Below are 12,136 nucleotides of genomic sequence, written 5' to 3'. Positions count from 1 at the left end.
GCAGGGAAGAGAGACATTCAGAGACAGACACAAATTTGGGTCAGTTCTGGGGAAGGAGCCATGGTCCGGGAGGCTTCCTCCCTGGCAGGGGGCTGGCCTCTCTCACAGAATCTCTCCACTGAGGGGCTGGGTGTCCCCGGGGGGGCAGAGTTATGGCTGGTTATGACCCGTGTGGGCTGGCCATCGCCCCCAAAGCAGAGGCTGCTCTCACTGTGGACCCTGGACAGGTGCCTGGGACGGACAATAAGAGGCTTGGCTGGGATTCCTGGTTCCCTTCTATCCTGCCATCCCACAGAGACCCTGGGGCTATCCAGAGGAGACCCCCCCTCCCTGTGCCCAGGTCTGAGCGGGGGGAGGGCACAGAGCAGCAGCAGGCCCCTCTACTCCCCTCTGCCTTTGGGAGGGTCAGAGCTGGGAGGGGGAGATGACTCACTAGCCCGTGCCCCCTCCCTGGGGAACCACCAGCTCTGTCTGGGCTCCTGGGCCCCAAGTGGAGCCTCCTGCCCCAAGATGGGGCCTGACTGAGGCAGCTGGAGGTGCAGAGGCCAAAGCCCTGGCCTGGAATCAGGAAGATCCTGAATTCAAACCAGCCTCAGACACTTTCCAGCAAGGTGATTCTAGGCTAGTCATTTACTCACTGTTCGCCTCAGTTTCCCCACCTGTAACATGGGATAGCATTCAGCTGGCAGAGTTATTGTGAGGCTCTCATGGCAAAATAATGTAAAATGTTTGGCTCACAGTAGGTGCTGTATAAATGCTGATTCCCTTCCCCCACTTCTAGCCCCAAGGGAGAGCAGAGGCAGGGACAGGGTGGAGGAGGGAAGGGCAGGGTCAGAGGGCAGCTTGGGACCCGGCTGGGCTGGGGAGGAGCTCAGGGGCTGCCGGGACCCTGCACCGGCCCTGCCTGAGGCAGAGGGACCTGGGCTTCCTCACCTGTGACCACCAGCTCCAGGGGGTCACTGTGCTCTGACCAGCGGGATGCTGTTCTGTAGCTGCAGGAGTAGTTCCCTGCATCATTCAGTGTCATAATTGAGATGGAAAACTCGACCTCAGCTTCCTCTGACAGCAAGTAGTGGATAGATTTTAATTCGTGTCCCAGGTCTTTCTCCAGAAGGTATTCAGCAGCCCCCGGTGACCCCCGGCACCTGAAGGTCACCGTGCTCCCTAGGGGCCCCAGTGAGCCATTCTCTGCCCTGAGGGAGGGTCTGGGGAGCGGGCCTGGAAGGGAATGAGAGCTGTCAGCTCCAGGGGATCCCCCTGCTCTGGGCCCCCCCAAACCGGGTCCCCCCTTCAAGCGCTGCCAGGGCAGCCCAGACCGCCCCCACCTCCCTCCCCGGGGGAGCTGTCTGCTCTGGGGGGGAGGACTCACCCGCCTGCGCCCTCATCCTGTGGCCCAGACACAGCCCTGGCAGAGAGGAGCCTGATTACTGTGGGTCAGCGCCCGCACCCTCCCCGCCCAGCACCCCCGGAGCAAGGAGACAGAGCCGGCTTAGGGACCCCCCGGGCCTCCAGCTCCCCCCTCTGACTTGCAGGCCCCTTCTCCCCCACGAAATGGAGTTGGGGGAGGGTTGGACCTGGGGCTCCATAAGGTCCCCTCCATTGTGGGGCTTCTTAGGACTCACCGAGGCACAGCAGGGCAGAGAGGAGGGGGCGCATGGTGGTCCTGGGGGCAGGGGGGCCGCTGGCCCAGACCGAGGCACAGGACATGAGCAGGGCTGGCTCTGAGGCTCCCAGACTCTGGGGAGCTTCACTTCCCCTTCCTCTCTGTGGGTGCTGCCTCCTTGCTGGCCCCGTGCTGTGGGGGAGGGGTGGGCAGTCACCTTGTGACAGATGGAACAATTCTTGCTAATTCTGGCCCCAGAACCTGGGAAAGATCCCCAGGGAAGCGGGACGTGTCAGCCTCACAGACCCCCCCCTCCCAAATGGCAGGTGCTGAGGTCTATGAATCTGACCCTGGTCCCCAGACCGGATCCTGTCCCCAGCCACGGCTCCTTGAGACTCCCCCCAATCCCCAGCCCAGCAGAGTTTTCCTGGGTGCTGGTCACTAAGGGGTTAAAGGTGAACCTCCAAATAAAGGGCTGATGGGGGGGCTGCTTGGGGAGCTGCTGCCATAGGCCGGGGGCAAGGCGGGGCATCTGTTTGGGAGTTTCCCCAAGAACCTGTTGGCTCCAGCCCATCCTCAGGCCTGCCTGGGCCTCTGCCTTCTGTGGATGGGAGCTCCGGGACTCCCAGCTTGCCCAGACAGGACGGTCATGTCCCAGGACAGGATTCCTTCTTTTGGGGTGTATGGGGTGCTGAGGGAGAATCTCCTCCTCCAGGGTGAGGGCTGCTCATGTCCCCTTGGGGTTCACAAGCCATCCAATTCTTACCTGTGTCTCCAGGAAGCTCCGGCATCCGCTGTGGCTATTGGGGTGTGTGATTGGACCCCCAAACTTACTGGGGCTTAGGGCTAGGTCTGCAAGGTGCAGAACCAAATTGATGGTCCTTGTCTGGAAATCCCTGAGCTCACCAATGCTCAGACTCCACACCTGCCTTTGTCTACCCTGATCTTAGAGCCACCTATAAAAACTCTTAGAATCTCACATTCAAAGCTGCTGCTGCTGCTGGGACCAAAATGGATCCTTTCGTCCCAGAAAAGCTCTCCAAATAAATCCAAATAAAATATTAAAACCTCTCTCATTTCTATCTTACCTCAGTTTCTCTGGCATTACAATGACACAAGAAACCATCCTTATTTCAGTTTGATAATATTCAGTTTTGTCCAATTTTAACAGTTTTACCTTATCAGACTCAGGAATAATCAGGTGGATTCTTATTCAAGGAGACAAAATTGGGGAACTGAGTCTGAAGGATCCTACCTCAAGCAGAAACTCCCAACTCTTGTCCAGATACATACCTCTACCTGTTCAGGGTCAGATTTCTCTCACATATGATCATTCTCTCAAGTGGTGGGTTATTGACTTAATGATTAAACAATTAAATTCAAAACTCAAAGGAATATCAGTTATACTCCCAAGAGATTTTATCACTAATAGCAAATTCTACTAATTGCAGTTTAGATAAAGAATTTTTTAAAAGTTTACCAAAACTTAGACACATAGTTCATTGTTTAGCTTGTTTTGTATGTTAAAACTCATCCTGGTGCAAAGGATGAATCCTTAAAGGATTTTTGGTGGATCCTTTTCTTGATATATATTACTATATCTCCTGAACAGACTCATCTCCCAGGGCTAACAGATTACTTATCCTGAAAGTTAAGAAACCTGGCAAGTTTACAAATTAAGGCTAGTTCACTACTGTCTATCTACCCAAGTTACTTACACCTTCGGAATCCAATACTTAACGTGCAACAAGAAAATGGGATTTACACACATATATTGAATCTAGGTTATACTGTAACACATGTAAAATGTATGGGATTGCCTGTCATCCAGGAGACGGAATGGAGGGAGGGAGGGGAAAATTTGGAAAAATGAATACAAGGGATAATGTTATAAAGAAAATTACTCATAAATATATACTGTCAAAAATGTATAATCATAAAATTAATTAAAAAAAAAATAAGGCTAGTTGACAGAGGCCCAAGGGAAGGAGCTGAGTTTTTGTAGCCCAACCCCCACCATTCTTAGTGTTTTTATGGCTTGTGCTATATACAGTAATTCTCAGATTTAGATTTAACACGATGATAATAACTCCAAGTAACTTAGTGAACAATTCTGGACTTTTCCCAAGTAATAACCAAATAGTTTTAATTGTAACTTCTTAATTGTCTAGCGACAGTGAAAAGATCTAGTTCCCTAAATTACATTTTCAAAATAATACAAAATAGGATTAGCAAGGCTAAATAAACTTTCCACTTCATTTAGTTAACAAATCTATTATGTCTCCAAAGTGTAGAGCTGGGAAATTCTCAGGGAGGCTTTCCATTCCAGTAAATAATTTTTCTTTTTGTTGTAAGGAGAAAACAAGATAAAAATTATTTTTTTTCAAAATAAAGTAGATTGTAAAATTTAATTAACTTAAGTTCGTGAGATTTTCTAAATTTCAATTAAAATGTTCTAGACAAACTGAATTGCATTTTGGTTATCTCCCAATTCACACAAATCATTTATCTCTTTTGTAAGCCAGGAAAGGGTTAAGATGTGAATTGTTTTGTGGCTGGGCCCTGAGAAGCCGGACTTCTCTGTGTTATCTGTGAAGATAACACAAAAGTAGGCTGGATTGTTGTTGTTGTTGTTTTTGGCAGTTTTTAAGTAGCCATGAACTGCTTTTCTGTTTTCCTAAATTAAGTGCAAATAGATTGCAATTTATATATCCATTTAATGGGCTTTGATTAAAGCTCCTTTAAACTGCTTTTATTAAATCTCAAATAATAAATTTCACTAAATTATGTATATTTTCTTTCTCTCCCTCTTACCCTGTTATGGGCCAGAACTTGAAACAAGGTGTTAATGTACTTAGTTCACACCTTTAAAGAAGTTCACACATTAGTTCACACATTCACACCTTTAGAGAACACATCTAAGGACAAGCCCACTAAAGGACAAGACTACTTTGAGGAGATTCACAAGTTGGGCAGAAATATAGGCAAGAAGCTCTCAGGGAGAAGCCCACAGAAACCCACAAGCCCCCTCTCTGGGATGAGGAGTCACGATTCATTCTAACTTCCACTTTTGTGCTGGATGGAGACATTTGGTGAAGATCTTGGAACCAAGGAGAGAGATAGGCCTCTATTAAAGTTAACCAGGCCCAGGAAAAGAGACCAGATTTTGAAGGAGAAAATAAAGGATCTGAACTTTACCTCCTGGCTGCATTTGGGATTATTGAACTGAACTGAAACTAAGGCTAACTCCAGAAGCTCCCCAAGAAACCTTCTCCCAGAGAACATTACAATTTAGAGAAAAGAACATTACATTACCCCTTCTTCCAATTAGGGAAGAAGGGTGGGAGGAGGGAAGAGAAAGAGATTCTCTGCCTTATCTTCCTTGGCCCAATGAGGCCTTAATTTAGCTGAATTTGTTTAATTTAATTTACACACTCAGAAGTTATTTATCTCAACACTGGCCTTGCATGTTGGTTACATCTAAAATCCTATAAAGTTGTCAAATATGAAGCACCTTTATCCAACAAAGCAGTTAACATTCATATAGCATGTTCCGATCTTCACAACAGTCATTATTAGTTATCTTTACACATCAGAAAACTGGGCAGAGAGAGAATAATTTGCCATAACTTACTTAGCTAATACACTTCTGTAACAGGATCAGAGAATGTGGCTTTACTGAAAACAGAGGCTGAGTGGCTTTTTTACTTTATGCTGCCAGGCTGGGCACTGCCAGGGGCGCCCGGATTCTTCCCAAGCAGTTGTTGGACAGAACCTGCTCAAGGCTGGGGTGACTGGTGCCAGGATATCCCTTTGATGGTAGGATCAGGGGCCAGGACTCAGGGAATGCTGACCATGGAGCCTGACCCTGACTTCATCCCCGTTTTCCCAAGCAGGGTTGAAGAAGCCCTTGGCTGTTGCTGCTTTCCCTTCAGTACTTTTGCATTCTCTTTTCTTAATCAAATCTGAGATGAAAGAAGTTAGCAAATAGATCTTGTAAGCAATCCTTACCAGAGTCCACCCTTCATCCCAATGGATTAAAAGGTCATTCCAGACACGATGAAAATAAAAGAAATATTACCAAAAGTTGCTATTTACCTGTTTTTTTCTTTTCCTTTTCTTTCAGAATGGGGTAAATTACTGGAATTATCCCCAATATTTTAGGAAGTTTTCTTGCAATCTTAAAATGACTAATTGCCAGAATTCTTGATCATTGCTTTCAAAATGTTGAGAATTTACTAAGATGTTTTGCTCTCAAAACTTTTGAGTATCTGTAAAGGTGTTATTTTAATTTAAATTAGCTAACTTTTTTGTAGCCCTCAGCTTGGCCAGAGCTGAAGTCCACAGAAAAAAGTTAGGGCTTTTACAGAAATTTTCCCAACATTTTCACTACAGCAGGGTTTTTTTCCTGGTTGTATTTTAAATCTTTCCGGGTAATATAATCTAGCTCATAAAACAAACATGACACAGACATTCTGCACAGAAACATAGACACAGACACAGCCAAAAATGACAAGGAAGAAGACTGTTCCAGCTTTGCTGAAAGCCATAAACTTGAAAAAAAAACTTAATTATTAATATTTTGTAAACATAAACCATTCTGGTAAACAATGGAAATAATATCAAAGGAATCTTATTTTAAGTAATAGGATGTCCAGGCCTGGGGCTGTTTCATAAATAGCAAATTTGCTATCTGAAAAAAAATGAGAAGAAATTCTTGAACAGTACCCAATGCAGTAATAATTGCATATAACTCATTCTGTGTGTATATTCAAACAGGGTGTTAGAAACATTTAGTAGTAGGTGGAATATATTTAAAGAAGCTGGTTGTTTATTATCAACATTTGTAAATCAGCTATTCTTCAAACTTCTTTTTGAATCAGGGTTACAATCTCCTCTTAAAATTTTGAATAATTTTGCTGATTTATGTATTTCCAATTTCAAGTACAGTTTTATCTCATTCATATTCCTCAGCAATTTTTGATAATCATTTAGTGTAATTAAATTATCCTTTCTAATTTCTATTTTAAAATTGGCCTAGAATCAGTGATAGATTGCATCCAGAATGCCTTTGTTCCTGTCCTCCAAAATTGTCACCACCTTGACTTTTAGTTTTTTTTAATTATACATATATATATATATATTTATGATTTTCATATTTTTGTAAGATGTTATTAATAACTGCACTATTCTCTCACCTTTTAAAAAAAATCATGGTGAGAAGTGGCAGAATATATTTTCCCAAAAATCTACTTCCCCAGGCATACCCTTCAACCCTAGCAATGCCTGTGAACTATATCTAAATATGAGACATAGTATACCAGCGGGAAGTGGACTTGAGTGCATTTCTAGTGGGGGGAGAATATATTCTATATTATCTCTAATTCGGTGTGACTTCAGAGGGGACAAATCAAGGCTGGCACTCTTCGTGGCAACATGCATTAAATCTGTCCTGTCAATAAGTAGGATTTAAGGTATTTTGTTTGCACACCCAGCTTGAGGAGAAATAAGTGAAAGTGCCCATTATTTGATTGGGGGTAGTCCTGGGAATGGTTTCCCAATATCAAACTACTTTCCCTATCATTCTGAGTGACATTCAGAAGCCCAATGTTGATCCTTCCTGCATTTTGGACTTAAAGTCAGAGATTTATCTGCTGAATTATGATGAAGTGCAACCTCTGGAGTAATGCAATTTTTTTTTCATGGAGCCCAATTGTCCATAATTAAAGCATCTACGAGAATCTGAAATATCTTTAGAGAGCAAATTTCGTGCAGCCTCTTGAAAAGTAGCAGTCTCACTATTTGGATACCTTTGAATCATTTCTACTACAGTCATTTTCAGTTTTCCCCCAGTTAATGCTTTCTTATAATCAGCATTAGCATTTTCAAAGGTAAATTGCTTCAGTAAAATTTAAGTTGCCTCCCATGCTGACTGAAGACTGGATTGCCAGCATTAAACAGTCAGCAAAAGTCTCCTTAGGTCCTTGTCTGATTTTTGTATAAGATGTTCCTCTACCAAAGAAGTTCAGGAGAATATTTTCAGATAATATTCTCTGTCCCTGCTACCTGATTGATTTTGCCTTATTCTGAATCAGTATGATTACTAGATTGATATCAGCTGAATAAGGATCAGTCTTACAGATTTTCTTATATTTGATATCATATTTACAATTTTTATCTTATAATTTATATGAAATCTAATATCTTATAACATATTTTACATGTGATATTTTATATCTTATTTCTTGTGTCAGCCTGGTGATACTTTATTTTTCCTCTTGCTTATATTAATCACAGAGCTCACCCCTTGTTCAAGGAGCCATCTGTTGGAATCCACCTCCAGTGAATAACCCCAGAGAAGGGGCTGAGCTTGCTGTTGTCCACCCCAACTATTCTTAGTATTTTACAATATTATATAGCTATTTGATATCTCCTGCTACTCTGCGAAGGAGGAAAAAGGTATTACACATCTTATACTTGAAGATGAACTGCTAAGGCTTTCACCTTATTCCTCTTGTTCCGTACACAGCAATGACCAATTTTAGGTTTAACATGATGACAGTAACTTAGTTAACAGTTCCTAAGTAATAGTTTTATGTTATGGGCCAGAACTTGAAACAAGGTACTAAGTGGAATTGAGGAGACAGTGATTAAATCTAGTTTAGCTTTGATTTAATCCTACAACAAATAATGGTTTCCTAGTGATAGAATGATTGGTGCATACTCAGTATGGGGCATGTAAGCTAGAAGCCTCAGCCAGGGAGATTCAGAGATTCAGAGACAAGGGGGCAGAATGCTGGAGCACAAACCCTTGGACTCAGACAGATTCATCCCATCTCACACCACCTTGGTGGCAGGCTCTCCTCCTTCGCTTCTCCACTGAAATCAAGACTCCGGAAGGCCTCCACAAAACTAGTGGAGGCCCAAGTGAAGGAGATAAGACTTTGAAATAGACAATAAAGGATCTGGACTTTACACCTGGCTGCACTTGTGGTGATTACTGAACTGAAACAAAGGCTGACTCCAGAGACCCCAGGAGAACCGAAAGAGAACATTAGAGTTTTAGTTGTAATTTCCTCTCAATTTTTTAGCAAAGGTGAAAATACCAAAATTCCTTATTTGCATTCACAAAAACATTGTAAAACGGGGTTAGCAAGGCTAAATGAACTTTCCACCTTCTTTTAATTGTTTATTGACAGTTTATTTTGTCCCCAACCTGTTGCAACTTTGGAAGTTCTCAGGGACGATTTCTATTCCTTTAAATAAGTTTCCCTTTTTATTTTAGGGAGAAAACAAGACAATTCTAAAAATTGAGATAGGACAGATTTGAAAATTGACTTAACATTACATAATGAGATTCCCTAAAATGTAATTAAATAGTCTAGACAAATTGAATTGCCATTTGGTTATTTTCCAATTCACATGAACCATTTTTCTTGTGTGAGCCAGAAAAGGGTTAAATTGTCTTTTTTCTTTTTTTCTTTTCTTTTTCAGACTGGGGCCCTCAGAAGTCTGATTATCAATAGCTGAAAAGCAGACTGTTTGTTGGCAGTCTAATGCAGGAGCAAACTGCTTTTCGGGTTTCCTAAAGTTCCCAAACTTTTAAATCTTCTATTAACACAGGCAATGCAAGTAAATTACATTTTACATATCCCTTTACTGGGCTTTGATTTGAGCTCTTTTAAAACTGCTTTTATTATCATATCTCAAATAACAAATTTCACTGAACTGAATATATTTTATTTCTCTGCCTCTTACCCCTTCATCTGTGTATCTCTCCTTCAGTCAGGGAAGAGGGGAGGGGGAAGAAAGAGAAAAAGACTCTCTTTCCTTTCTGTACTATCCTTCTAATCTATAGCCTTAATTTAGTTGAATTTGCTTCCAAATTATTTTACACACAGATAGAAATCATTGATGCCATTATTAGCACTCTAAGATCAGGGGATCTCCTCACTGCCATGTTTTCCTAGAAGCTGTACTCCATCATGGCTGCACAGTGCCAAAGGTGACTAGGATAGCAGTCAGGAATCCGTCAGTCAGGGCTACAGTGGACAGGAAAGCAAGCTTTCATTGTTGATGGAGGTACACCTTTAACTGGAGAGGAACTTCAGTGGAGTGATTCCCTAGAAAAAGTGACAACTTTGGCTTAGACAAAAGGAGAAAGGCCTTCCCAGAAGGAAGGAACCTATGATGTAGTGTAGAAACACATGAAAACAGTCTTATGGAAGGAGACAATTCAACAGCAAAGGGTTTTAGAGGGTAAATCCTGAACAGAGTGAGTGAAACTCATGATGCAGTGTCTCCAGGCCTGGGTGTTTAGCTCTATACTGTTATGCAAAAAGAAGTCTTTTTGGGATTCCCAAGGCAACCCAGAAATTAAACACATGCCTTTACAATTGCCTTTATTGTGGGTCAAGGTCAGAGGTAGGGTGACTGATTTGTTGGGCCAGGCTCTAGTATCCTCATGTTATGAGGGGCTTTTGTTTTCTTATGAGATATCCCAGTTCTATTCAGGGAAATCTGTGGCTGGAGGAGCTGGCCAGAGGAATAGAGTGAGACATTAGGAAAGGAAGCCAGATGTGGGTCCCTGGGGGTGAGGCATATATGACTGTTGACCAGAGTAAAGGGATTAGGAGTAAAATAATCATTTTGGAAAATGCAAGACCAAAGACCACTCTAGTAGCAAGGAGGGAGAGGCTTAGTTTATAGAGTGACTGTGAACCTTAAGCCCACATCCAGTTTCTTAGGAACAGCTGTCTGCCTCAGGGGTGGGCTGCTTTAGACCCCATTTGCTTTCCAAGGTCAGGTCACCTATAGGTTCTGTAGGGACTAGTAATTGAATAATATTTTTTCCCTTAGACTTTAGGGAAGCTGTATCAGTGAGCCTGGGATTGTTCTAACAATCTGTCTACCAGTGATTTGAAGTCTTCTGGCCTTAGAACAGTCTTATAAGCATTACTGTCTATTGGTCAGTCATAACCAAATTCTTGAGACCTCTCCTTGGTTCTACCTCTAGCCATAAAATCAGCACATCAATGACGTGAACAACTGGATAAATGTGTTTCTTGGCTAAATGAACTTTGGTCCACTTCAATTGGTGTTACAATTACAATAAACTTTGCCTTTGACTTGGATATGGGTTCAAGTCTGCAAATTCTTTTGAGACACCTGGGGACCCTTTGGGGTCCCTTCCCACCCCAACAAGCAGAGTTTGGCTGCAGTGGGAATGATGGGGAGGATTTCAAAAACACCTTTCCACCATGGCTCCAAAGAGGGCTTTCAGAGATGACATTTCCAGGAGACCACTCCCCTAAAGAATGGGACTGTGAGACAAGTTGGTAAGTCTCCCATAGTTTGTAAGCCAACCTATGTATTTCTTTAGAAACTCCCTATATTGGGATGATTTTCTTCCTAAGAGGATTTTTGCTTACTCCAATGTCCTCAGTAGCAGAGACAAGGCCTGTTGGGACCATTGATGCCTTAAGAGAGGCCTTTAACAATATTGTTAAAGTTTTACCATAGTATCCCACTGGACAAAAGTTTTCACCATGTTTCTGTATTAGTACTCTAACCACATCCCCTCCTTTCTCAGAGACACATAAATCAAATGGGAGAAAATAGTTGGGGAGAAAATAGTTAAAATCTCATGGGGACAAGTCTTGTTTTAATATCTGTGAGAAATAAGTCAGTGACTCAGTGAACTCCTGTGTCAGGACAGTCCAGGCAAAAGTAAATATGATTTTATCTTTCCAGATAAAAGCAAATATGATTAGGCTTTCAGGGGCAATGGGATTGAGAACAAGGTCAGAGGTCAGCCACCATGAAATGAGTGGCTCAAGGTGGTACAAGTTTAAGCAGAGAATGAGGGTTGGGGGCTGCAGGTACTCTGCATATTGCAATAGCATTAACTGCTCTTTCATGACTTTAATATGGGCCTTTCCTTTGCCTCTGAATACTATTTATTATAGCTGTCCCATTCAAGAGATTGAATTCCTTATTCTTTTTTAAATTATTATACCTTTTTATTGACAGAACATATGCATGGGTAATTTTTCAACACTGACCCTTGCACACAATTCTGATTCAACTTGCCCCTTCCTTCCCTCCACCCCGTCCCCTAGATAGCAGACAGTCCCATACAAGTTAAACATGTCTTAAATATAACGTATGTGTACATATCTATATAGTTCTCTTGTTGCACAAGAAATATTGGATTTAGAAAAAAGGTAAAAATAGCCTAGAAAGAAAAACAAAAATGCAAGCAAACAATAACAGAAAGAGTGGAAATGCTATGTTGTGCTCCACACTCATTTTCAATGTGTGTAGCTGGTTCTGTTCATCACTGATTAATTGGGTGAGTTCCTTATTCCCTAGCTCCTGCCTTAAATACTCTAATTTGATTTGATCAAAACTGCTCCAACAAAGCCATCAAAGTTTGGGTCATCCCTAGTCAAATCAACCCAATGTTAGCAGCAGAAGGGACAGTCAGAATGGTGTTTCTTATACATTTGAAAGGCACACGTTTGTTCTGAG

The 12,136-nt window shown here is 42.4% G+C and overlaps 1 protein-coding gene across 1 annotated transcript in view; it reads right to left on the bottom strand.

The window, feature by feature from the left end:
• Window positions 1-12,136, bottom strand: part of LOC141562650 (paired immunoglobulin-like receptor B) — an 88,026-nt gene that overhangs the window by 45,389 nt on the left and 30,501 nt on the right. The window contains exons 5-6 of the mRNA XM_074302654.1: window positions 1,370-1,405; window positions 934-1,218 (exon numbers count right to left, since the gene is read on the bottom strand). Coding sequence (XP_074158755.1) covers window positions 934-1,218; window positions 1,370-1,405 — 321 coding nt within the window. The remainder of the gene's footprint in view (window positions 1-933; window positions 1,219-1,369; window positions 1,406-12,136) is intronic.

Source organism: Sminthopsis crassicaudata, chromosome 3, assembly GCF_048593235.1.
Source record: "Sminthopsis crassicaudata isolate SCR6 chromosome 3, ASM4859323v1, whole genome shotgun sequence".
Classification (NCBI taxonomy): domain Eukaryota; kingdom Metazoa; phylum Chordata; class Mammalia; order Dasyuromorphia; family Dasyuridae; genus Sminthopsis; species Sminthopsis crassicaudata.
This window is presented reverse-complemented; position numbering and strand designations above follow the sequence as displayed.